The sequence below is a fragment of the Branchiostoma floridae genome, chromosome 15, assembly GCF_000003815.2.
Source record: "Branchiostoma floridae strain S238N-H82 chromosome 15, Bfl_VNyyK, whole genome shotgun sequence".
Classification (NCBI taxonomy): domain Eukaryota; kingdom Metazoa; phylum Chordata; class Leptocardii; order Amphioxiformes; family Branchiostomatidae; genus Branchiostoma; species Branchiostoma floridae.
In genome coordinates, this window is record NC_049993.1 from 1,667,275 (window position 1) to 1,693,022 (window position 25,748).

Sequence of the window (25,748 nt, forward strand, 5' to 3'; positions counted from 1 at the left end):
TGGTGCCGTGGGTAGAGGGCGGACGGTAGACCTCTACGAAGTAATCAGGCAGACGAGAGCTGCCCGAGTTGGTATGTTTTCCCGAAGGAATCGTAAGGCGGGATCGGTTCCATATGATCGGCCATGGGCAACCGTTGTTGAAGGAGAAGATTATTCTTACCGGCCCAGAAACTTTGTACCACCCGGGCCAGTCGGACTGGTGCGAACAGAGATCGGCCGAAATGAGCTGTCCTTTTTTCTGGAGCTAGTAGACGAGGACTTGTTGCGTTATGTTGTAAGATGCACCAACAAGTATGCTACCGAGAGGAGGAGTTATTTCCGTAAAGAAAGGCGCTCTCCTTGGTATAGGACCACGACGACCGAGCTCAAAGCCTTTCTTGGCTGCATGATTTGTGCCGGCTACACGCATCAACCGTCTTTGGAGTCGTATTGGTCCACTGAGGAGGACTTTGGTTGTGAACTGCTGAAGCAGACATTCCCCGTCTTACGCTTTAAGCAAATTCTGCGCTACTTGCACTATTCTTCAGAGGGGTTTCTTCCGCCTCGTAGCCAGAGACTGAAGTATTTCAAAGAACGTGAACGGCAAGACCAGGTTCGGAAAGTTCGGACCGTGATGAGTAGGGTAATCCGGAACAGCTGCTTGGCCCGAAACGTTGGCGGACATCTCGCCGTGGACGAGGCTATGGTATCTTTCCGAGGTCGACACCACCTCAGACGGTATAATCCAGCCAAACCTACCAGGTATGGCTATTGTATCCGAGTGTTGGCCGAACCAGATGGGTATATTCTAAGGGATGAGGTGTGCGGCGCTCGCCGGGACCCCGAAGACATGCCAGCTGAAGAGAGAGCCTGGCACAGGATCGAGCAGGACGAAGTCTGCGACCTTGATAGCAAGCCGGCCCGAATCGTTCACAGGCTTACGGTTCCCTTTCAAGGGTCGTTTCGCACAGTCTATTGCGATTCTTTCTATACCGGCCTGCAACTAGCAGACCATCTGTTTGCCCATGACACCTACCTTTGCGGTACGGTGAGGAAAAATGCGCTGGGCCTGCCTAACGTCAAGCATTCATACCCACAACCTGTCAGGGTAGGCAGGAATAGGAAGCTGGATTTCCGGGCTCCATATCCAGCGTCGGTACCAAAAGGGACGTCCACTAAGTTCCATGACGGACCTGTAACTGTCGTCAAGTGGAAGGACAGCAAGACACTGATACTACTCTCCACGGCAACAAGGGTTGATGCTCCCGATAAACCTGTCACTAGGCGGTGCAAGTCTGTTGGGGACCGTGTTCACCAAAATCTGCGGTGTCCGGCGGCGGTGGCCAGGTACCAGTCCTACTACAAAGCCGTTGATCTTGCTGACCAGCTCCGCGGATCGTACGAATTTGGCCGTCCGTCCAAAAAATGGCACAGACAACTTTTTTGGTTTGTCTTAAATAAGGCTGTTGTGAACGCCTTCCTGAACTGGAAATTATATATTGCGAACGTAAAACCCGCACCTAGCGCAAACAAGACTGCTCAGCTGAGTTTCCGTCGGGAGTTGGTGAAACAGCTCGTGGCAAACTTTACCGCCAGACAAAGAGAAGCTACCGTTCCGGCCATTGCGAGACCACCTGGGAGCGATGTCACGGAAGAGCATCGACAAGTGAGCCGAGGGAAGCCGTCCAAAGCCTGCCACTACTGCAGGACAGCGCGCCGCTTGATGTCGGGAGCTAAACGTCCAAGGCCACACGAGACCGTTTTTGCATGCAGTAGCTGTCACCTTTATATTTGTAGCACACTCGTCCGTCCGCAGTGCTGGAGAGAACATTTGGAGGCAGTGAATAAATGACTTGGGTCTGGGCAAAGTTTTTTCAGCGATGTGAAGTAGACAAAATATAGGTTGCTTTAGGGGTAGAGTGTTATAAAGTTACCGGGGTAAGACGAGCTTCTGACCGGTAAAGAGTTAACAGACATGTTTGGTACAGTTTTGGTATTAGTTGATGTTTTTCCCCTTATTTTTGTTAAAGATGTGCAAATCATATATTGGGATAGATTGAGTTGTATCGATATTTACGTGATTTGGGTGGCAGTCAAGTAAAGTCTTAACGTTTCTTTTGCATGCCGTCCGCTCGTAATTTTTCGCAAATCGCCGCTATATTCTCTGTAATTTGGATAGTTTGGATTTCGGTTTGTTCTTTTTGTTCATCATATTCGATGTTTGGGACTGTCAATTTCATCGGTGTTGAAATATAGTTATAACTGACGAGGCGGAAGTTGCAGATGTCCTTGAACAGATGTTCGTCGAATTATGTGTGGTGTAACGATAACAGCTGACATCGTGGACCAACCAACTGTTGAAATTACATTGAGCCAACCCTCTAGGTGCAAACATCTAGAAATTACAAGCTAACTCATATGCTATAAGTTTATATTTAAACTCACAATAGAAAGTACAGAGCCAATGACAATTTGTCTTAACTTATTTCCAGATGTCCGAGGATTGTGATCACTGCAATTGCCGTTGCAAATAAAATTTGGCTGGAAGGGTTTTCTTTATGCAGTTGAATATTTGGAACCACTGCCAAGACGGATCAGACTGCTATATACAACTTATAGAATAGAGAGGCCAAAGATATTCTGCAAATGAATGAATGAATTCCAAATATAATTTTTGTTGTTTTGTACAGTACAATCTACAGAACACGAAGCCACCAAACGTGTCATTTCAACTGTAACTCTTAAAGCAAGGAAAGTATTTTGGGTGAAAAAAACATAAATCTCTAAGAAAATATCTCTAGGTAATAGGACTTCAGTTCTTAAAGTAAGAAATATTCATGGTGTAAGAATATCAATCATGGAAATAATAAAATATTTGAACTGTGCTCTCGATGTAAGAAAAACAATGGTGTGGGAACGTCAATGATAAAGTAAGAAATCATTTCTAGGCAATAAGATTTTTACTTTTGAGGTGAGTAGTCTTTGTGTAAGAATATTAATCTTACAAGTAAGAAAATATTTCTAGGCATTGTTAGGAAAAATATTCTTCGCATAAGAATATCAATCTTAGACGTAAGAAAATATTTCTAGGGATTAAGAATTTTTGCCCTTGATGTAAGAAAAGTGTAAGAATATTAATCTTAAGGTAAGAAAATATTTCTAGGCAATAAGATTTTTATTCTTGAGGTGAAAAAAAGTATTCTTGTGCAAGAACGTCAATCTTAAAAGGAACAAAACATTTCTAGACAGTAAGAATTTTTGCTCTGGATGTAAGAAAAGTATTCTTGGTGTAAGAATACTAATCTTAGAAGTAAGAAAGAGTTCCTTGGCAATACAGCAATTTTCTCTTGAAGTAAAATTATTTATGGTGTAAGAACATCTAATCTCTTAGAACTAAGAAAATACTTCTAGGCAATACGATTTTTACTCTTTAGGTGAGAAACGTTTTCTTAGTGTAAGAAAAGTCAATCATAGAAGTAAGAAAACGTTTCTAGACAATAGCAATTTTCTCTTGAAGTAAGAAAATAGTTCATGGTGTAAGAACATCTTAAAATTTTCTGTGAGGAAGCAAAACAAGATAAACAAGAAAAGGCATTTTTGGCAGTGCAATAGAAAGTACATATTCACTAATTACATAGTCTTCACTTATTTCCGGATGTCAGAGGATTGTGATCACTCCAATTGCCGTTGGAAATAGAACTGGGGTGGAAGGGTTATGCAGTTCACTACCAAAATTTTTTTCTTGTTTATTTTGTTTTCCTTCACTGAAAATTTATATTCCAGGACGAAAGTTAATCTGTCCCAAGAATTTTTTAAAAACGTGCTTGTCCATGGAGCAAGCTAATTTTTGCTTTAATTTTTTAGAAATTTTTGAGATTAATATTCGTACACCAAGAATACTTTTCTTACATCAAGAGCAAAAATTCTTGTACTTCTTAAGAGTTATAAAAAAGCAAGCAATTTTATATTTTTTTCTTGCATCATAAGGAAAAATAAGAAGATTTTGCTTAAAGTTCTAGAAAATTCTTAGGTGTGAAAATCTTTCAGAAAAATTTTCTTCACCAAAGAAGAGTAAGAAAATTGTTCTTCGCATGAGAATTAAGATTTTTACTGCAGTTTGTTTTGCTTGAATCTAATTCTACATTTTCTTCTTGCAAGAATATTTTCTTCATATAAGATTTGTCCATGGGGTAAGCAAAACAAGCATCTTTGGCAGTGTTGAAATTGATATCTGGAAGCATTGCCAAGTCAGATGACATTTTATATACCGCATATAGAATAGAGAGGCCAAGAAAAGAAGAAAAAATATCCTTGGTGTAAGAATATCAATATTTCTAGACATTATTACCTATGCTCTTGATGTAAGAAAATTATACTTGGTGCAAGCACGTCAATCTTAAAAATATTTCTAGACAGAATGCTTGCTCTTGGTGTAAGAAAAGTATTTTTGTTGTAAAATATTAATCTTATGTAAGACTTTCTTGGCAATAAAACAATTTTCACTTGAAGTAAGAAAATCATTCTTGGTGTAAGAGCATCAATATCGTAGAAATAATAACACATTTCTATGTATTATAATAACATTTATACTTTTGACGCGAGAAAAGTATTCTTGGTGTTACGATGTCAATCTTAGAAGTAAGAGAATTTTTTTCGAGACAATAGGAATTTCTATGTGGAAGAAAAACAAGAAAAGTCATTTTTGGTATATAGAGGTAAGAAAACATTTTTAGGCAATATGAATTTTCACTCTTGAAGTAAGAAAAGTATTGTTGATGTAAGTACATAAATATTTGAGGTCAAAAAACATTTTAGGCAGTAAGAATGTTGGAGTGAGAAAAGATTCCTCACTGGTAAAGTATGAAACTGCATTTAAGTATAAATGCTACAATAACAGGCTTGAATATTTTTTCAGTATCAAGAAACTTTGAGAAAGGGAAGTCTCATAATTCTTCATAACAGTGAGAACAGTGTTTTTATGTAAGAACATAAATCTTAGAAGTAAAAAATCTAATTCAGTCCTTAAGCAATGCCAAAGGGAGAGGGAATTTCGATTTGAGAACATGCATCTTAGAATTTTTTGTTGTGAGGATTTATAACTATCATCAAGTTATATAGAAGTATAGTAAAGATATTAAAATCCCCGAATCTTGATGCAATAATTACTTTCATGATAGAATATTCAAGTTCTTGTATTTTCAAATTCTTGCAGTTAGAATTTATGGAATACTCGTAATATTTTTTAGTTCATCAGAGGAAATTAATCTTATAGGAAGATTAAAACATTTTTTCTTAATTTTTTTTAGAAAATTTTTGTTGCCTAGTATCATGATAGAAATACTTTCTTAAGAATAAAAGAGAAAGCTCAATCTATAAGGAATGACATGAAGAGATTGTGCACATTTTCTTAATTTCCTTCACGTAAGAAAAGCTTTCCATAAGAAAAGAAGCAAATGAGAAAAACCATTTTCGGTGAGGCAGTCCAATGAGAAAGTAATCTTAAAAACGCAAGAACCCAGATGCAAATATCTGTAGTAACTTAAAAGCCTTACAACAAGAATACCATTCTGGATGTAACATTAGTTTACAAAGTAGAAGTGTGTAAGCAGAATAATCTTACAGAAAAATTCTGTAACAAAACTTTACTTCAGAAAAAAATGTTAACTCGTGCTGGACACAATGTTCTTCAGATACAGAAAGCTTGTTTTAAGAATTTTTTCTGTGTTTAATCAAGAAAAAAAAAACAAGAAAGATAATGAAATGTTTTTGGTAGTGTATTTAAAGTGATCTACGAAACAACTTTATGTCAAATTTTATACTTTTTTTTTCCAATATACATTTTTGACAACCAACAGAATGTTGCAGATTTGGAAGTTTTAGATAACCCTTCTTGTGAATATTGTAAAGAAGAACTAGAAACACCTAGGTATGCTCTCTTGGACTCTCAAGTCTACGTACTTTTTGAACGAAATAAAATAACGGTTTGAACAACAGTCAAGTGAACTTTTACCTTCAGATGTCTTCAATGTAATACTTGGAGACACAAACAGCTCAATACGCAAGTATGTCATGATACCAGTTGCAGAATATCATATTTTTAACCAAAGGGCCTTTTCTTACACCACTACATGTCATATGTCATTTACAACAAAAACGGGTAGGATCATCTTTACGTGTACCGATACTTTTTTGCTCTGATTCTTATATACATGTATTTACATGTATTTTTGACATATTGCTTGAGTTTATTCTCTATTACTATTGTTTATTTTACGAATAGTATGACATATCATGGCAACTTCCATTCGTATACACATTGCATTGTGGATTGTATTGATTGTACATATCACTGTACTGTTGTTCCTGACGTTTTTGTTCCAGCTTATTCCTTATTTCAGGAAAAGGTTAATCAGAATGGCCTCAAGTGTTCCTAACATCCTGGTTTTATCAATAATCCTATAATTCCTTAATTGGTTTACACTTCCTTGTTTACAACTGGTAACCTTCAATTTGTGACTTATATCCATCAATTATTACCTTAGTTATGGTTAATTATTTAGTGTAAGGTGTTTTCATTCTATTGGTTTCTTTAATTTATATACATTGTAATAAGTTAGTAAAGGAAGGCCTTCTCATAAGCAGAAGCTTTTGATCTCCCCTGCACTTGTTATGTTCTTTATAATCCTTTTTCATTTATTTATTTTTGTTCTTTTAAGAGCGAAACAAATAAATAAATGAAAAAGAAATAAAATTATTGTTACATGTCATTCTACTGTTCTTTTATAGGTCCGTAACGTTATAAACTCTCAATTGCAAACAAAAAATGACACGTGCCTCCGTGGCGTAGCGGTCTACGACAGCACCGAGTTGGGGAAGATAGAGGTGTAATGGCGTGAGATCGAAGCCGTACGAAATCTTTAATTTTTTTCAACCAAATCTGATATGTGTTCTTTACGTGTCAACCTCACTTTAAAAGTGTTAAAAAAAAACTTATACTTAATGAAGACTTGTTCGCAAAAAAAAAAAAATGTGTATTGTTGGATTCGATCCTACGCCCTCATACCTCCATTTTCCAACGCAGTATTTCAACGCTGTCATATTCCGCTACACCACGGGGGCACGTTTATCTCATTTATTTGAAATTATTAGTTTACAAACTTGGCAATGCGATATTGTACAACGAATACAGAAATATTTTTACTCAAGCTGAAGCGTTCTTTACACTGTAAAGATAAAAATCCCAGATGGCTTTTTGAAAACATTTTACCTTGTGGGTTGCTTCCTTCAAGTGATATCTCTGTCGTCAGCAACACTGGTTGAATTTACCGATGCTGTGCATGCTGGGACCGTCAGCCACGTGAACCGCCATTTGTGTTGTTTCCATGTACTTTCCCTGACTTACCTGCTCTAAATTGTTTAGTTACGCTGATGGCTTGCTAATTGATACCTTATTTGGATGTACTGATGCTTAACACATCTACTTGTACCGTTTTATTCTTCTTAATAACGTGTACTAGTAGTTATATGATTCTTTGGCGATGTAATCTACTGATCCTTGGAAGCTCCCTACATGTAACTCGTTAGCTTTATTTGCCTGCATCATTATTACTAAGCTTTACAAACTTGTGAGTTGTCTATCATTGTAGTAAGGTGTTAGGAACAAGAACAGGAACGTGTTAATAAAACAGGAATTAAAAAATTGAACAAAAAAAAATCATGAAAAAAACAACTTCAGAACAATAGATTAGGACAAGAACAATATAGGAATAATTGTGCCCGGCGAACTGCAGCCCAAAGCATGATTCTACGAAATTGATCCTGAAAAATAAAATTAAGAATATTTGTTAAATCATTTTCCCTTCTTTCTGCTAGAACTATGCAAAAGAGGAAAATAGCAGACTTGAATGCCTTACTCACCTGACTAACCTACGTTTCATTTCATATTTGGGTAATCAGGACGTAACTCACATTATGACCTCAGCTGACCTCCCCACGGGTACGCGACCAGAATACGACTAATACGACTGATTATCGACCGACGTAGTAAATAGGTCGGAAATTGGTCGTATTGTAGTCGATAGGAACCATATGGATTTAGCCTGCGGTCGTGTTTGAGTCGCTGCATGAGTCGTAAAATAGTCGTTCAAAAATAAACGACTCGTTCCATGCTTGATTTCGACCCAAGTTCTACCGATCAACGACCTCCCTGTGCACTGTGTGAAGTCACGACGGCTTCGAGTCAGAACAAAGATGGCTGACACGGAAATGATGCAGAGGTCAAGGGTCATCAGTGGTCAGACCCACTGATTACCCAACTACCATGCTGAAAAAGCCGCACAATTACACACCCAATTTTCCAGTGCATTTCGTTCAATTATCCGAAGGGTGCAACAAAAAGAAGATATTAAGCTGGAACGCATCATCACGAGATTCGAGGATTTAGTGCAATTAACAGAAGTGTACGATTATAAGTTGTGTAATTAACTGGCTTCCACTGTAGTATGATAGCAAGAGGAAGTACTAGTATCTATATAAAGTGATATATTTCTGCCTATCTCTACATATGACAGTTTTGTATCTATATAAAAATATAGATAACGTTACATCGAATCGTCGAATTTGAACTTTTACAATGGTTTTCAGCAGAATACCATAGTCCCTTTCGACAAGGTTCTTTACTTTCGTTCTTTGAGTATAATTTACATTTCATAACACTTATTTTATGTGTCCTTTAGCATGCTCAGACAACAGGAGTTCATCTGTGGCCTCTCGCAAGAGGTGACCATAGCAGTCCTCCCCAGACTGAGCATGGAGGAGCTGATGTTTGAACTTAACAGAAGAATTCAAAACTTGGACAAAGAGAACAGCATTAAGGACAAGCTGGTCAGTATCCTTAGGGACGTGATGTTAGAGGAATACCGGCAGTTGGAAAGGAGTTAAAAAGTCAGTTTCCCAGACGAAACGACCATACTAGTACCTGTGCAAAATCAGACATCAACCATGCAAGAGAATGTTCTGACTACGTACGCTGGAACAAATTAGTATCGGAGACTTCAAGTCCTGACAACTCACAGCAGAGTTCTGGACAGGACATTGTGATCAAGAAGGAACGCGATGCTAGCAGTGACTTGCCCGTGCCCCAGTTTGATACAGAGCAGGTGCAGCTGACTGTTCCACAACAAGATCAACCTCATAACATTCCCAGTCCACTGACAGGTTCACCAACGATTCCTTCATGTCAAACACCCTTGACATAAATGAATACCATAACGGACTCTTGCATTAAAAAAGAAGACGTTGCTATGCCGACTGAGGATGAAGCAGTTAGAGCTTGTCATGATGACCTCAACATACACACTCCTATATCCAGTACTCAGGAGCCTGATACAATTAATCTGATGAATACTTCTACTAGATCTAGGGCTGACAATCCCGTGGAAAGCGATACACCCACAACTTCTTGTCAACTGCCTCCCAACCACGGTGATGTCCTGCCTACCTGCCTAAGTGCCTAGGCCAGTGACTGGCCCCTTGCTCCCTCCGTGATATTTCTCCAGACTGCACGATTCGCCGCACTTCTCTCCGCCAACTTAATACTTTGTCCGATGTCCTTTTCTATCTGGTCTCTCCATCGTTTCGGGGGTCTGCCCCGTGGCCTGGGCTTTTGGAAATCTTGATAGTATGCTTTGTGGACAAGTGTGTGTGGAGGTCTTCTCACAACGTGACCAAACCACCTTAGTCTTCTGAGTCTGATGGAATCGATAATGGTGTTTTCTATACCCAGTCTCGCTCTTATTTCCACATTCGGAATTCGGTGGCGAAGTGAAACACTGAGGGTCGCCCGTAGGCATCTCATCTCGAAAGCCAACAGGAGAGACTCATCAGACTTTTTTAGAGTCCAAGTTTCACATGCATAAGTGGCAATTGGTAGTATGAGTGCTCGGAAGAGACGCATTTTAAGACATCTACTGAAACTTTTGCAGTTCCATACTGTTTTTCTTAGCCTACCAAATGCGGATGCGGCCAGAGAGATCCTTCTCTTTATATCATTTGTGGTGCCAGGTACAACACTTCCTAGGAAAACAAACTCAGGGACTTTTTCAACATTTTTACCCTCTATGAAGATGTTTTCTTGTTCTATACTAGAGATGACTTAACATTTTGCAGCATTCACTTTCAGGCCCCATTTCTTGCATGCTACTTCGAGCTCTTTTGTCGAGAGCTGAAGTTTACTGAATATGGCTGCTATAAGTGTGGTGTCATCTGCATACCTTTCCTCTGTGGATAAGTTATCATGGAGTTGAAAAGTTATGTCAAGACTTTTCAGCTCATCCATAACAAACTCCAGGAATATGTTGAACAGGACTGGGGACATGAGGCAACCCTGTCTGACTCCTACACCGACTTGGAACCAGTTTGTGATCTGTCTATTGATTGTTATTGCACATTGAGTGTTTCTGTACAGTTCTTCAATAATATTTACAATTTTTGCCTCTACCCCAATCGCTCTCATCATTTTCCATAGAGCTTTCCTCCATACTGTATCAAAGGCGGCCTTAAAGTCAATAAGATGGAAGTGAAGATTAACCTTTCTTTCCTTTAATAGCTTTCTCCAGGATTTGTCTTACAACAAATATGGCACCAACTGTGCCTCTACCACTTCTGAAACCAAACTGGGATTCCTTGAAGTGAGCTTCTGTTTTTTCCTTCATTCTGTCAAGAAGTATCCTAGAGAAAACCTTACCCGGAATTGACAAAAGTGAGATGGCCCTGTAATTCGCAGGGTCCATCTTACTTCCCTTCTTATGCACGGGTATGACCAGCATTTTAGACCATTCTTTTGGTGGAATTTCCTCATTCCAGACTTTGTGAAGATAAGGTATAACATGTCAAGCATAGCTTCTCCCCCACTCGCTAGAACGGTGATGTAACATTACATATAAAGGTGGAATACCATGTGTCTGAGGATGATAAGAACGGACAAATTTCTCACCCGTCAAACCCGGATCAAACTGAACACTATACCGATGACAGAGACACTGGTATGACTAACAACGGACAAGAGCAGAGTAGAAAAGACAGTAGTGAGAAAACACCTTTGGCTTCCTGTCAACCGACTCCAGACCAGAATTGTGAGAGCATGGCGTCCCTTCCTCCTAACAATGACTCACAAATCGGTTCCAAACGCAACATGTGCGCATCCGAAACATCATTCGTAAACAGCTCCTCCAAGCATAGGCAAGGTCACAAAGGCGAAAAACCTTTCATGTGTGGCGAATGTGGTTACAGGGCATGCAAGAAGTCCAGGCTTGTTGAGCACATGAGAAGACACACTGGCGAGAAGCCGTCCAAGTGTAATCACTGCAACTACAAGACGTCATTAAAAAGAACTCTAGTCGAGCATATGAAATCACACTCAGACGCAGAACCTTACATATGTGAAATCTGTGACTACCAGGCCTACAAGAGGTCATACTTTGAGAGACACATGATGTGTCACGCTGGTGTGAAACCCTACAAATGTGAGGAATGTGACTACAGAACAATTTACAAGGGCCATCTTACTATTCACATGAGGCATCACACCGACGAGAGACCCTACAGTTGTCAAGAGTGTGACTACAAGACAGCTCGAAAGGCCAATCTTATCAGACACAGCAGGCTTCACACCGGTGAGAGACCCTACAGTTGTAAAGAGTGTGACTACAAGGCAAGAGAGAAGGGCAACCTCCTCAGGCATACGAGAAGGAAACATCAGTGACATCAGTTACCAACCAGAAATAACACGTCATAGTTAATTAACATTGTAGAAGCTCTCCTTTTTTTACTTATTCCAAGGTCTACTGTCTATACATACTTAGAAGTGAAATACCGACAGTTGGAAACAAAGTCAGAGGCCAGTTCTCTTGACAAAATGACCATACCTGTGCAAAATTTAGGAGATCGTTGTGACTGCGAACACTGAAACATTGTTATCAGAGACTTCATGTCCGGACCCCTCACAGCAGAGTTCTGGATTGGACATTGTTATTAAGAACGAAAACGATGCAATCAGTGAAATGCTCGTGTATACAAAGGAGCGCGAGTTTGATACAGAGAAGGTACATCTGACTCTTCCACAACAAAATCAACTTCATAACATACCTAGTCCATCTCGACAAGTAAAAAGGACGACAACAAAAACGAAGCGTTCTTAGAAGTACCGTTTGGTTTGTCAATACTGCGTTTACCGTACCAAAATATGAGTGATCTCAAGAGGCACGTGCAGGTGCACGTATTGTGAATACAGGGCGACCCGCCCTGACTTCTATAAGGTTCTCACAGTGCTCCAATCGGGAAAGAGATCTTATTTGTGGTGTAGTGATTGCAGCATCAAGGCGGCACATAAAGCCAGTTAGTTTAAAGCAAACGAGGAAACATTCTATGGACAAATTGTTCGTACTAGTAATCATGGCTTTAAGTCAGTCCAGAACAAACGACTACAAAGCCAATAAACGCCACAATTGCACAAAATATGATGGGCATCAGTTTGGGCAGTAGCTGATGTGGATACATGACAGCACCTAATCATTTAGATAAGCTGTACTTAGGTGGTAAACCATATCGCAATGTGCCGGACTGCCAGTACAATGATTAGACAGAAGTCATACATAATTTAGTTTGTCCATCCATCATCAGAATACGCACTGCATTCTGAAAGCCTTTTTAGTTGCAAGGTTTGTTTGTACATAAGTGAAGGACGAAACTGTCAGAAATTAAGAGATCGAAAGTTTGCATTGGTTTCCGGTGATGTTAATCATTATGCTACATATTGTTTTGTTCCTTTAATTTTCATACGTATTGATAGCAATAAAGTTGAACATCGGCACAGTTGTATACTGCTTTGACAAGAAAAATACATCTATAGTTCCACGGCCTCATACTTTCTCCACATGATATTTATCTTTAGGACTTAAACATACCTTTTCAAAAACTATAAACTATGAACCAAAAGCGAACTACCACGATCCGTCCTGGGGAGTTACTTTTTCTCTGTCAAAATATTTTTATATAGATATAAAACTGTCATATGTAGAGAGGCAGAAATATATCACTTTATATAGATACATGTACTAGTACTTTCTCTTGCTATCATACTACAGTGGAAGCAAGTTAATTGCACAACGGATAATCGCACACTTCTGTTAATTGCACGAAATCCTCAAATCCATTGATGATGCGTTCCAGCTTAATATCTTCGTTTTGTTGCACCCTTCGGATAATTGAACGAAATGCACTGGCAAATGGGGTGTACAATTAAGGTCTCATTGATGTATTACTCCGCGAGTGGGTACCCTAAAAGAGATCCGAGCCAAAAATGAACGGCTGCACGGACGCATGCTTTTAGCGGTGAAAAATTCCTTTTTAGCCAGCGGAACTGATCTCAAAAGTTAGATTGGTGAAAGCTTATTTGTAACTGAAGAAATTAGCAGGTAAAGTTTTGCAGCCGCGCGCTAGGTCGGAGGTACACAGTCGTGGGTTCTGAGTGGTGCGGTTGTACAATAGCAGCGAAAAAGTGCCTTTTGTGGGGATTGACTAATCGTAGTTTGTAATTGCTATAAAAAAGTTCCTACGTATAGTTTACATTGGCAATTTTTTCCCACGATATAGGGTAAATGTACTCGACATAGAATGAAAAATCTGCAGAAATTTCACGTAGCTTCATTATGAACGCGCCCATTTAAACCACGAATTATAACATAGAAGTCTATGGGAGGAAGAAACTCATCAATGAGACCTTACGCGGCTTTTTTTGATTATCAACATGATATTAGTTGGGTAATCAGTGGGTCTGACCACTGATGACCCTTGACCTCTGCATCATTTCCGTCCCAGCCATCTTTGTTCTGACTCGAACCGTCGTGACTTCAGGGAAGAAATCCTTCTACCCCTCTTCCCTCATACGGTCTGACTATAAACAAGGTAAGAAATTGAAGCTTATCAAGCTAAGCTAGACTTCAATACTCAGTACTTTTTTTTAGTAGATCGCATATTAAAATGAAGTCTGTTTATGAGCTGATGATAGCTGTGGGGAGGGGACTGGCATCCAAATACGGAACAACAGATCACGCAGTTTTGATTTTCGTGTTAATCTCAGTTTATGTAACGCCACCCATGTTGGTTTATGTTGTATTTAGTTAGAATAACACCCCTATGTTATTGTTTGTTCGGTCCTATAGTTAGTCGATCCGACCACCGACTCCTACTCTATCGCCATGTTGGAATAAAGGTCCTCGATATAGTTGCATCGTGTGCCCAAGAGTCATTCCCTTATAGCGATCCTTGTCCATACTGGCGTAACCTTTTTCTGAGAATAACGCAAAACTACCGAGGTCACGGGTAAATTTCTCATCACTCGGTATCCAGTGATGAAGTCGCGTCGTCACTGGCTTACCAGTGGGGAATATCTATCGTCACTAGTTTTCCAGTGATGAGGAAACTTCAGCTGGTAAACCAGTGACGAAAATATTCAGTTTACTGAAGAAAAAGGAATCATCGTTTCAGTTGAGGGTATTTCAAAGTTAGCACTGAAAGTTATACTAACGTCGCCTCTGCAAGTCCTCACACTCCCGGACCGTAAATCTAACAGTAACACGGCTATGGCGACATGTGAATTAGGGTACTGTTTTTGTTGCACATCAAACTCAGCACTGGAACGTTCTAGTGCTATTAGAACATGGTCACTGGAAGCCCAGTGCCGAAATAATTTCATCACTCGGTGTCCAGTGCCGAACAGTCACCCATCACTGGAAAACCCAGTGAGGAACCGGTGACCGCGATGGTTCCACACCCGGTGTCCAGTGACAAATGACGTTCATCACTGGGCCCCGAGTGAAGAGCGGAGTTCATCACTGGAAACAGAGTGACGAGTCAAGGTTCATCACTGGAATTCCAGTGCCGAGGGAGCTTCATCACTGGAACAAAGCAATTAATCACTGGGAAACCACGAGCTTTCTTCGTCACTGGGCGTACAGTGATGACGCCATTTTGAATATATTTTCGTCACTGGAAGCCCAGTGAGGAACCCGTGACCCGCGTAGGCTTGCGAGAATAACTTCCTCATTTTCGGATTTAAGATTTATACTGTTAGATCAGTACTATTCCAGAGTTGATTTTGTTAACATACTATCATATCAGTCATTACATTTCGATAAAATCAATTAAGGCACATGTTATATACAATCTGAACTTTTTAAACGATGTTCAGCATTGTCCATTCCGACGAGATGTTTGACTTTTAGTTTAGTTCTTTGAGACAAATATGCATTTCTTATCGCGTATTTATATCTATGTGTTCCTCCAGCATGCCCATACAACAGCAGGAGTTCATATGTGGCCTCTCGCAAGAGGTGACCATAGCAGTCCTCCCCAGACTGACCATGGAGGAGCTGATGTTTGAACTGAACAGAAGGATTCAAAACCTGGACAAAGAGAACAGCATCAAGGACAGACTAGTCAGTATCCTTAGGGACGTGATGTTGGAGGAATACCATCAGTTGGAAAGGAGATCACATGTCAGTTTTCCAGGCGAAACCGCCATATTTGGGCAAAATCATGGGACAGCTACCATGCAAGAGAACATTTTGATTACGTACGCTGAAACAATGTTATCAGAAACTTCAAGTCCCGTCACCTCACAGCAAAGTTCTGGACTGGACATTGTGATTAAGAAGGAACGCGATACAAGCAGAGAAGTGCTCATGCATACAGAGCCAAAGGATTTCGACTTGGATACAGACCAAATACAAACGACTGTTTCGGAACAAGATCGACTTTGTAACACGCCCGGTCCAGGCTCACAAACGTTTCCCTCGTTCAAAACCTCCCTGACACAAATGAATGTCACAGCAGACTCTCTCATTAAAGAAGAAGACATTGATATGTCAGATGAGGACGCAGCATGTAGAGCTCGCCATGACGAGCTTGACATCGACACTTCTACATTTAGTATGCAGGTCTTGGATACACTCAATTCAATGAATACGTCTTACTCAGAGACTCCAGTGGAAAGCAAAACAACCCGTGAGGAAGAACCTTCGGCTTCTTGTTATCTGCCTCCCGACAACGGTGACTTACATTTAAAAATGGAATGCCATGTGTCCCAGGATGATCAGAACAGGCAGATTTCTCAACCTTCAAACCCGGATCACACTGAACACTATACTGATGTCAGAGACACTGGTATAACTAACAACGGACACGAGCAGAGTAGAAAAGACAGTAGTGAGGAAACACCTTTGGCTCCTTCAGACCAGGATTGCGAGAGCATGGCGTCCCTTCATCCTGACAATGGCTCACAAATCGGTTCCAAACGCCACATGTGCGAATTGAAAACATCATTTGTAAACAGCACCTCCAAGCGCAGAAAACGTCAAAAACCTTTCATGTGCGACGAATGTGGTTATAGGGCACGTCATAAGTACCGGCTTGTTGCACACATGAGAACACACACTGGCGAGAAACCGTTTAAATGTAATCAATGCAACTTCAAGACGTCACATAAAAAATGTCTAGTCCAGCATATGAAAAGACACACGGACGCAGAACCTTACAGCTGCGAGCTTTGTGACTACCAGGCCTACCAAAAGTCTCACATGGAAAGGCATATGATGTGCCACTCTGGTGTGAAATCCTTTAAATGTGAGGAATGTAACTACAGAACCACGCATAAGGGCGATCTTATTAAACACATTAGACGTCACACCGGTGAGAGACCATACAGTTGTCAAGTATGTGACTACAAGGCAAAGGAAAGGGGAAAACTCAATCGTCATATGAGACTCAAACACCCTCATGACTGTCAAAAGTCAAAACCAGCAAAATGACATAGGACTAGTTCCATTTGCAACGGAAATGACTTAATTGCTTCTGGAAAATCTCAGCATTTATTATTTTGCAAAGGAGATGGCAGCAAAAACAAATTCACTCCTACTGTATTAACTGTACAGAAATACGAGTGATCTGAAGAGGCTCGTCATTACCAACCCAACCGAGAGAAAACCTACTGGTGCACTTGCTGTGATTACCCTGACTGTTATAAGGCTCACATAATGTGCCAGAGACAGAGACCTTTTTCATACAGCGATTTTAGCATCAAGGCTCGTTTGGTTAAGAAATGAGGTGACATACTGGGGAGAAACCGTTCATATATAGTGATATTGGGTTTAAATCAATCCAGAACAAACAACTAACAAAGCCAATAGAACGCTACACTTACACAAGATGTAATGGGCAACATTTTGGGCACTAACCGATGTAAATACATGAGAGCACAAAATCCTTTAGATAAGCTGTGCTAGGTTGGTAATCCATTTCCTAATGTGTCAGACTGCCAGTGTAATGATTAGACGGAAGTCATGCAGGATTTCTTCTGTCAATCCATTGTTGGAATACACACTCCATTCTGAAAGCGTTTTTAGTTGCAATGTTTGTTTGTAGTATAGAAGTTAAGTACAAAACTGTCGTAAATGAAGAGATCGAAATTTTGCATTGGTTTCCGGCGATGCTAGTCATCATGCTTTATAGTTTTGTTCCTTTAATTTTCATACTTATTGATAGCAATAAAGTTGAACATCGGTACAGTTGTATATTCATTTGTCAAGAAAAATACAACTAGAGTTCCACAACCTCATACTTTCTCTACATGGTGTTTATCTTTAGGACTTTAACATACCTTTACAAAAACTATGTACCAAAAGCAATTTTTTTGTGGTTCTCCTGTCGATTGGACAGATGAGGAGGCAGACAGGCTTTTTGCCTGTTTGCCTGACCTGCACATTACTTTTTATGGTGAAGGAGGGGTGTGCAATTCCTTCTCCACCCTCTCGTCTACTGGAGCACTAAGTTTCACAGGGGCAACCGTATGCAACGTGTGAGTCGGCTCCAGCAGATGCAGCTTTGTTGTTCGGAGTATCCGTCTCCTAGGAGGACTTCCAACCAAGGATGTAAGGGGTTCCTCCTACCCCCGACTCGTGTGCCATGGCGGGTGCCACTCATGCCCGAACATGCCCCTAAAGCCTGTCTCGGTTACAAAGCCCCACCAAGGCCACACAACGCCACTAGCCGCAGCTAGATACTAATTTACACCTGAGTGAAGTGAGGAAAGTGGTGTAAAGTGCCTTTCCCAATGGCACAAGATCGGTGACACGGAAGCTGGATTCGAACCCGCAACCTCTCGGTCTCGAGCCGCAAATGCTGCCACTGCGCCGCGCGGTCCCAAAAGCAAACTACGACGATCCTTAATGGGGAGTTATTTTTTCTCTGTCCAAATATGTTTTTAATAAAACTGATATAGAGAGAGGGAGAAGTATATCATCGTTAAGTTTATATACATAATTTCAAACAAAGTTGAACACGACATATGAAAACCGGGAGGTCTGCTGCAGTAGGACAAAATGTCATTAGTACTGACATAATCCATGACCGAAATTTTTCTTCATTTTGGTGACTTCTAACCACATACTAAATATTATCAATATCCACCCACGGATCGAGTTATGCTGTCAAGAAATACAACCACTCTCCCATAAACAAATGGCAAGTGTAACGCAACTGCGAAGGCATTAAGCTTCGAATCAGATCATTTCTTTTGATTCAGTTAAAAAAGAAAGAACGATCGGTATGATAGGTTTTTTTAAACATGGGCATTCTGCATTATGAGTACGTAGATATAAATTTAGTAGGTGAAAATGTAGAACCTCAATACTGTGTCAGCTCTATATACTGATACTATTTGGATAACCGGGTTGGTGCGTCTGACCCTGATTCTAACCTTTGACCCAGCTTGATGTTTTTGTTTCTGTCAGCCATTTTTGTTCGAAATTTTGCGGGCATCTAAGGAAGAGTCAATTTACCCCACATTCCGTCTGATGTTTCGGCTAGAAAGCAGGTAGGGGATAAACGCAGTGCAAGTCTACGAAAACCTCGCCTTCCGCACTGGTGTTCCAGTGCTGATTCAATTGCCTGAACGGCCTCAGCACTGGTTTTCCTGAAATTATTTCAGCACTCGTTTTCCAGTGCTGATCGGCCTTGTTCGAGTACTGAAACTCCCTCAGCACTGGTTTTACAGTGCTGAATTCGTTTTCCAGTGCTGAACTTCTGTCAGCACTCGTTTTCCAGTGCTGAAATGCCGCCAGCACTCGGTTACCAGTGCTGAAATCCGGGGATATCGGGGCCGGCCAGGTCAAATGTCATTCAGCACTGGGTAACCAGTGCTGAAACTGCCGTCCGCACTGGAACCGAGTGCTGATATACAAAAACCTCGCCTTCCGCACTGGATTTACCAGTGCTCGTGAAATCTTCAGCACTGGAAAACCAGTGCTGACGTCTTTTAAGGACTGGAACGATGTGCGAACCAGTGCTGACGTCCTTCCAGCACTGGCATCTCCCAGTGCTGAGAGGGGTACAAGACGTAAATTCGAAGGAAAAATAAGTTATTTCGTGCAAAGAAAATTGTAGTTGTGCTATCCATTCTTTATGTAATTGAATATATGTATACTGTATAAGGGATATATATCATTTATAAAATGAATGAATGAATGAAGACCTTTATTGCACTTTTTTTTATAAAGTGCTGATAGCGGTACTAGTAAAAGGACGCAAATTTGATTAAAGTTACTTCGTGCAAAGAAAACTTCGTGTAAAGTTGTGTATTTTATTCGTTGTACATGTGTAACTGAAAAGTAGATATATGTATATGTGTAGGAGGTGTTTAAGGGATAGCTATCATTATAACAATAAGCAACTTTTCAGTATAATCCAGCAATGTCTTAAGTTTTAGTAGTAGAGCAAAGGACGTATCGTAATTCCGAATTACTGTATACTTAGTATCTCGGAGTCTCCCGATCTCTCAGCACTCGGTTTCCAGTGCTGAATGTTCTTCACTGCACTAGGTTTCCAGTGCTGAATGTTCGTCAGCACTGGAAATCCAGTGCTGAATGTTCGTCAGCACTCGGTTTCCAGTGCTGAAGCCGGCGTTTCGAGTGCTGAGGGCGCGTCAGCACTGGTTTTCCAGTGCTGACGAACATTCAGCACTGGAAATCCAGTGCTGACGCCATCTTCAGCACTGGGTCCCAGTGCTGAGAAAGGAGGGCGAGGTTTTCGTAGTTTTGCAAACGCAGTTGCTTACGCAGATTTGAAAGAAATATGTGGTAGTTTTGGTTTGCCAATTTCTAGGACGTAAATGTGAGGAGGGTGGGGGGAGGGGGGTGTTGTGGGTAACCACTGCAATTATGTTCCATACTCACTCCATGCAATCTTTTATGTAACGTTCCGAATGGTAGATTTTCATTTAGTTGTACAACGTAACATTATGATCAGATCACACTCAGTAATACAACGATTATAACCATAAGTGTTAAATTTGGGAATCATGAACACTGATGGCGAATTCCAACATGGGAATAGAAGTTTTCTGCATTCATTTACATTCTGTAATAGATTTAGTCTAATAGAGGTTTTCCCGTTGTGCATGTGCATCCTAATGTATGCTTACGTTTATGGACATGTCTTTCAGCATGTCCAGACAACAGGAGTTCATCTGTGGCCTCTCCCACGAGGTGACCATAGCAGTCCTCCCCAGACTGACCATGGATGAGCTAATGATTGAACTCAACAGAAGAGTTCAAAACATGGACAAAGAGAACAGCATCAAGGACAGGCTGATCAATTTCCTTAGGGACGTGATGTTGGAGGAATATCGTCAACTGGAAAGAGTATCAGAAGTAAGTTCTCCAGAGGAAACGAGCATACCCTTGCGAGACCAGGAGACAGCTACCATGCAAGAGAATGTTCTGAGTGCGTACACTGAAACAATGTTATCAGAGACGTCAAGTCCTGACACCTCACAACAGAGTTCTGGACTGGACATTGTGATAAAGAAGGAACGCAGTGACTTGTTCGTGCCCCAGTTTGATACAGCGCCAAGTGGCGCAGAGCAGGTGCAGCTGACTGTTCCACAACAAGATCAACTTTGTAACATTCCCAGTCCACTGACAGGTTCACCAACGATTCCTTCATGCGAAATACCCTTGACACAAATGAATACCATAACTGACTCTTGCATTAAAGAAGAAGATGTTGCTATGCCAACTGAGGATGAAGCAGTTAGAGCTTGTCATGGTGACCTCAACATTCACACTCCTATATCCAGGTCTCAGGAGCCCGATACACTTAATCTGATGAATACTTCTACTTGTTCTAGGACAGATAGCCACGTGGAAAGCGATACATGCCTGGCTTCTTGTCAACTGCCTCCAAACCACGGTTACGTACATACATGTATAAAGATGGAATACCATGTGTCTGAGGATGATCAGAACGCACAAATTTCTCAACCGTCAAACCCGGTTCAAACTGAACACTATACCGATGACAGAGACACTGGTATAATCAACAGCGGACACGAGAAACGACAGACTAGAAAAGACAGTAGTGAGGAAACACCTTTGGCTCCTTGTCAACCGACTTCAAACCAGGATTGTGAGAGCATGGCGACTCTTCGTCCTGACAATGACTCACAAATCGGTTCCAAACGCCACATGTGCGAATTGAAAACATCATTTGTAAACAGCTCCTTCAAGCGCAGAAAACGTAATAAAGGAGAAAAACCTTTTACGTGTGGGGAATGTGGTTACAGGGCACGTCATCAGCGTCGTCTTGTCGAACACATGAGAACACACACCGGCGAGAAACCTTTTAAATGTAATCAATGCAACTACAAGACGTCATTCAAAACGAATCTTGGCCAGCATATGAAAAGACACACGGACGCAGAACCTTACAGCTGCGAGCTTTGCGACTACCAGACCTATCGAAAGTCTCACATTGAAAGGCATATGATGGGCCACTCTGGTGTAAAATCCTACAAATGTGAAGAATGTGAGTATCGAACAGCTGACAAGGCCAATTTTTACAGACACAGCAGGCTTCACACCGGTGAGAAACCCTACAGTTGTCAAGAGTGTGACTACAAGGCAAGACAGAAGTTCAACCTCCTCAGGCATGTGAAAAGGAAACACCTGTGAAACTACTAGTACTGTCAGTTAAAGCCAGAGATAATATCACATATGTTTATTTACGTTTAATATTTCCTTTTTTTTTGCTGCATAAAAAACAGATATAAAACGTGATAAACATTTCTTGTAGCAACCATTTATTTGTTCGTTTATCTTATGTATTTATTCAATTATGTTTTGCTTATTTCTGTTTTTCTTGGCCAGGATAGACTAGCACAGTGACTTGTACTGGTCTAAGGTGGTGTCTTGAAAAATGATAATTGGACAATTTCAAAGTGTTCGTAGTGGTGCTTTTGGGGCTAGAGAGTAGTTTTAGAACTTGTATTTTAAGTCCAACTCCAAATATTTAGTACAAAATTTCTGTTTGTTTTGTTTACAGAAAGGTAAAGGAAGCAAAATAGAACAATGCTTAAGACTGCATACTAGTATATTCTAGTATTCATTTCCAATAATGCTTCATAGCATGTGTCTGTGTGTCCCCATACTTTCCAACAGAAAATAAAGTTGAACATGTATGCCCACTACTGTGTAAATATCTTGTGAAAAATCAAGCTATAAAGTGTTTTTCCAGACCCGTAGAGTTGGTCTATGTACATGTAAGTCTATCATTTGGGTAATCAGTGGGCACAACCATAATGACCTTTGACCTCAGCACATTTTCTGTGTCAGCCATATTTCCTTTGTTCGAACTCCAAGCCAAGAAGAGGTCTTGGCTTCAAAGGAAGAAATCATTTCACCCTCATCCGGCAAGGATTTAAACCAGGTGGGATTCTAAACCTCATCATGCTAAACAAGACTTCAAGAATCGACTTAAAATTCAGATTTTTCGTAAATAGATCGCTTATTAATAAATGAAGTCTGTTTGTGGGTGTTGATCGATGTGGGGAGGGGGGCATCCAAACGAAACAGAATTCGCAGTTTTGTTCCTCGCGTAAAGCTTGTTTCACCTTTTAGGTTACTTAGTATTGAATTAGGCAGAGACCTCGATGCTAATAAACAATCTAGTTCTGTGTAGGATAAGTACTGTGTAAATGTACGCTGTGCTCAATTTCGAATCTATTAGTGGAAGAAGAGGTCGTATTACACCATATTCAATATTCATGTTGGGATATACTAAGTTACATAGACTGGAGGGGTACTAACAGCTGTCATACTCTTGTAACATTTCACTTCATGTAAACCTTCTCTGAGAATAACTTCCTCATTTGCAGACGTATTTTTGCTGTTAGATGAGTACTATTCCAGGTTGATATACTGTTCACATACCATCAGATTTCTTCTTCTTCAATTGAGGTCATATGGTTTAACTGGTGGATTTGAACGCTAACATTTTAGCAGAAGAATTTCCATTCCGCCAAGGTGTTCAGCTTTAGTTCTCTGAGAAAAATGTACATTTCATAAAAACTCGCTTTTCTTATATCAATGTTGTCCTTCAGCATGTCCAGACAACAGTTCATCTGTGGCCTCTCGCACGAGGTGACCATAGCAGTCCTCCCCAGACTGAACATGGAGGAGCTGATGTTTGAACTCAACAGAAGGATTCAAAACCTGGACAAAGAGAACAGCATCAAGGACAGGCTGGTCAGTATCCTTAGGGGCGTGATGTTAGAGGAATACCGCCAGTTGGAGAAGAAGTCAGAAGTCAGTTCTCCAGACGAAACGACCATACCTGTGCAAAATCAGGATAACGTTCTGACTATGTACGCTGAAACAATGTTGTCAGAGACTTCAAGTTCTGACGCCTCACAGCAAAGGTTAGGACTGGGCATTGTGATAAAGAAGGAACGCCATTCAAGCATTGAAATGCTGATGAACGCAGAGCAAAAGTATCTCGGCTTGGATTCAGACCAAGTACAGCTGATTGTTTTGGAACGAGATGAACTTAGTAACACGCCCATGCTAGGCTCATCAACAATTTCTTCATGCGAAGCCTCCCTGCCACAAATGTATAGCACAGATGGGTGTCCCATTAAAGAAGAAGATGTTGCTATGGCGACTACGGATGAAGCAGCTAGAGCTTGTCATGATGAGCTTAACAAGAAAGAAAGGAATACAAGCAGTGATGTGCTCATGTATACAAGAGAGCCCGAGTTTGATACAGACCAGGTACAGCTGACTGTTCCACAACAAGATCAACTTTGTACCATGCCAAGTCAATGTTCACCAACACTTCCTCCATGCGATGCCACTCCGATACACATGAATAACACAACAGACTTTCGCATTAAAGAGGAAGACTTTGATATGCTTCCTGGGGATGAAGCACGTAGAACTCACCATGACGAGCTTAACATTGACACTTCTACATTCAGTATACAGGTGCAGGATACAAGAAATTCAATGAATACCCCTTACTCAGAGACGCCTGCAGAAAGCAATACACCCGGAGAGGAAGCACCTTCGGCTTCTTGTCATCTGCCTTCCGACCACGGTGATGCACATTTAAATATAGAATGCCATGTGTCCCATGATGGTCAAATCGGGCAAACGTCTCAACCTTCAAACCCGATTCAAACCGAACACTACACTGGTGACAGGGACTTTGGTTTCATCAACAACGGACATAAGCAAAGTGGAAAATACACTAGTAGTGAGCAAACGCCTCAGCCTTCCTCTCAACCTACTGCAGGGAAGGATTGTGAGAACATGGCGTCCCTTCTACCTGCCAATGGCTCACAAATCGAGTCCAAACGGCACGAATGTGACGCATATGGATTTAAAACGTCACTGGCACACAGTTTCTCCCAGCATAGGCAAAGCCACAAAGGAGAAAAACCTTTCATGTGCGACGAATGTGGTTACAGGGCACGCCGTAAGTACCAGCTTGTCGGACACATGAGAAGACACACTGGCGAGAAACCGTTCAAGTGTAATCGATGCAGCTACAAGGCGTCATTAAAAAGTTTGCTTGTCGAGCATATGATAAGGCACACGAAAGCCGAATTACCTTACAGCTGTGAAATTTGTGATTACAAGACCTATCGAAAGTCGAATCTTACGAGACATTTGAAGTGCCACGCTGGTGTGAAACCTCACAAATGTGAAGAATGTGGCTACAGCACAGTTGAAAAGGGCAATCTTATTAAACACAGGAGGTGTCACACCGGTGAGAGACCCTACAGTTGTCACAAATGTGACTACAAGGCAAAGGATAAGGGAAAACTGAGCCGGCATATCAGATGCAAACACCCTTCAGACTGTCATAAGTCAAAACCAGCTGAAATAACGTCATTTTAGTGGTTGCTAGTGTAAAAGAAAAAATAGTGCACTGAGTTTGTCAATAGCATGGCTATTGGCACACTGAGTGTGCTAATAGCCTGTTTAGGCTATTGACACAGTGAGTGTGTCAATAGCCTGTTTAGGCTATTGACACACTTTAGTTTATATTCCATGTAAATTTCAAATAGCAGAACAAGTTTGCTTTGGGACTTATGATGGTTCAAAGAGGGCACAATATGACATTTTGTCAACATCATGACAATTGACTCCTAGATGTGTAAAGTTAGCAACAAAATAAGAAATTTAACTTAACAAGCCTGAGTTTGATAGACAAGAATATTTGTTAGTATTCCATGTAAATTTCAATATTACAGAGCAAGTTTGGTTTGGAACGTATGGTAGTTCAAGTAGAGCACTATATGAGATATTATCAAAAACATGATTCAAGCATTAAATTTCTTACCAAGGTCACTCCGTGTCTCCGATCTGTGTGTG

The 25,748-nt window shown here is 40.7% G+C and overlaps 4 protein-coding genes across 6 annotated transcripts in view; 2 read left to right on the forward strand and 2 right to left on the reverse strand.

Moving 5' to 3' along the window:
- Nucleotides 1-8,312, reverse strand: part of LOC118432058 (zinc finger protein 184-like) — a 34,566-nt gene extending 26,254 nt beyond the window's left edge. The window contains exon 1 of the mRNA XM_035843566.1: nucleotides 8,201-8,312. The gene's annotated coding sequence lies outside the window, so the exon portion shown is untranslated. The remainder of the gene's footprint in view (nucleotides 1-8,200) is intronic.
- LOC118432060 (zinc finger protein 239-like) overlaps nucleotides 1-25,748 on the reverse strand; it is a 65,186-nt gene that overhangs the window by 39,338 nt on the left and 100 nt on the right. The window lies entirely within an intron of this gene.
- LOC118432056 (zinc finger protein 578-like) lies at nucleotides 9,056-25,404 on the forward strand. 3 transcript variants are annotated; one of them, XM_035843563.1, is made up of 3 exons: nucleotides 9,056-9,137; nucleotides 20,958-22,797; nucleotides 23,471-25,404. In XM_035843563.1, the coding sequence occupies exon 3, from the start codon at nucleotides 23,472-23,474 to the stop codon at nucleotides 25,269-25,271; it is 1,800 nt and encodes a 599-aa protein (XP_035699456.1). In that variant the 5' UTR covers nucleotides 9,056-9,137; nucleotides 20,958-22,797; nucleotide 23,471; the 3' UTR covers nucleotides 25,272-25,404. The 3 variants fall into 3 exon arrangements, with proteins under 3 accessions (XP_035699456.1, XP_035699455.1, XP_035699457.1); XM_035843562.1 differs by lacking the exon at nucleotides 9,056-9,137 and adding an exon at nucleotides 18,778-18,907 and having other exon boundaries at nucleotides 20,534-22,797; XM_035843564.1 differs by lacking the exons at nucleotides 9,056-9,137; nucleotides 23,471-25,404 and adding an exon at nucleotides 18,778-18,907 and having other exon boundaries at nucleotides 20,534-22,624.
- LOC118432057 (zinc finger protein with KRAB and SCAN domains 8-like) lies at nucleotides 13,822-17,600 on the forward strand. The gene is made up of 2 exons (XM_035843565.1): nucleotides 13,822-13,941; nucleotides 15,323-17,600. The coding sequence occupies exon 2, from the start codon at nucleotides 15,324-15,326 to the stop codon at nucleotides 16,842-16,844; it is 1,521 nt and encodes a 506-aa protein (XP_035699458.1). The 5' UTR covers nucleotides 13,822-13,941; nucleotide 15,323; the 3' UTR covers nucleotides 16,845-17,600.

Bases quoted from the DNA above. Each gene is read 5' to 3' on its own strand.
- LOC118432057 (XM_035843565.1), top strand. From the start codon at position 15,324: ATGCCCATACAACAGCAGGAGTTCATATGTGGCCTCTCGCAAGAGGTG.
- LOC118432056 (XM_035843563.1), top strand. From the start codon at position 23,472: ATGTCCAGACAACAGTTCATCTGTGGCCTCTCGCACGAGGTGACCATA.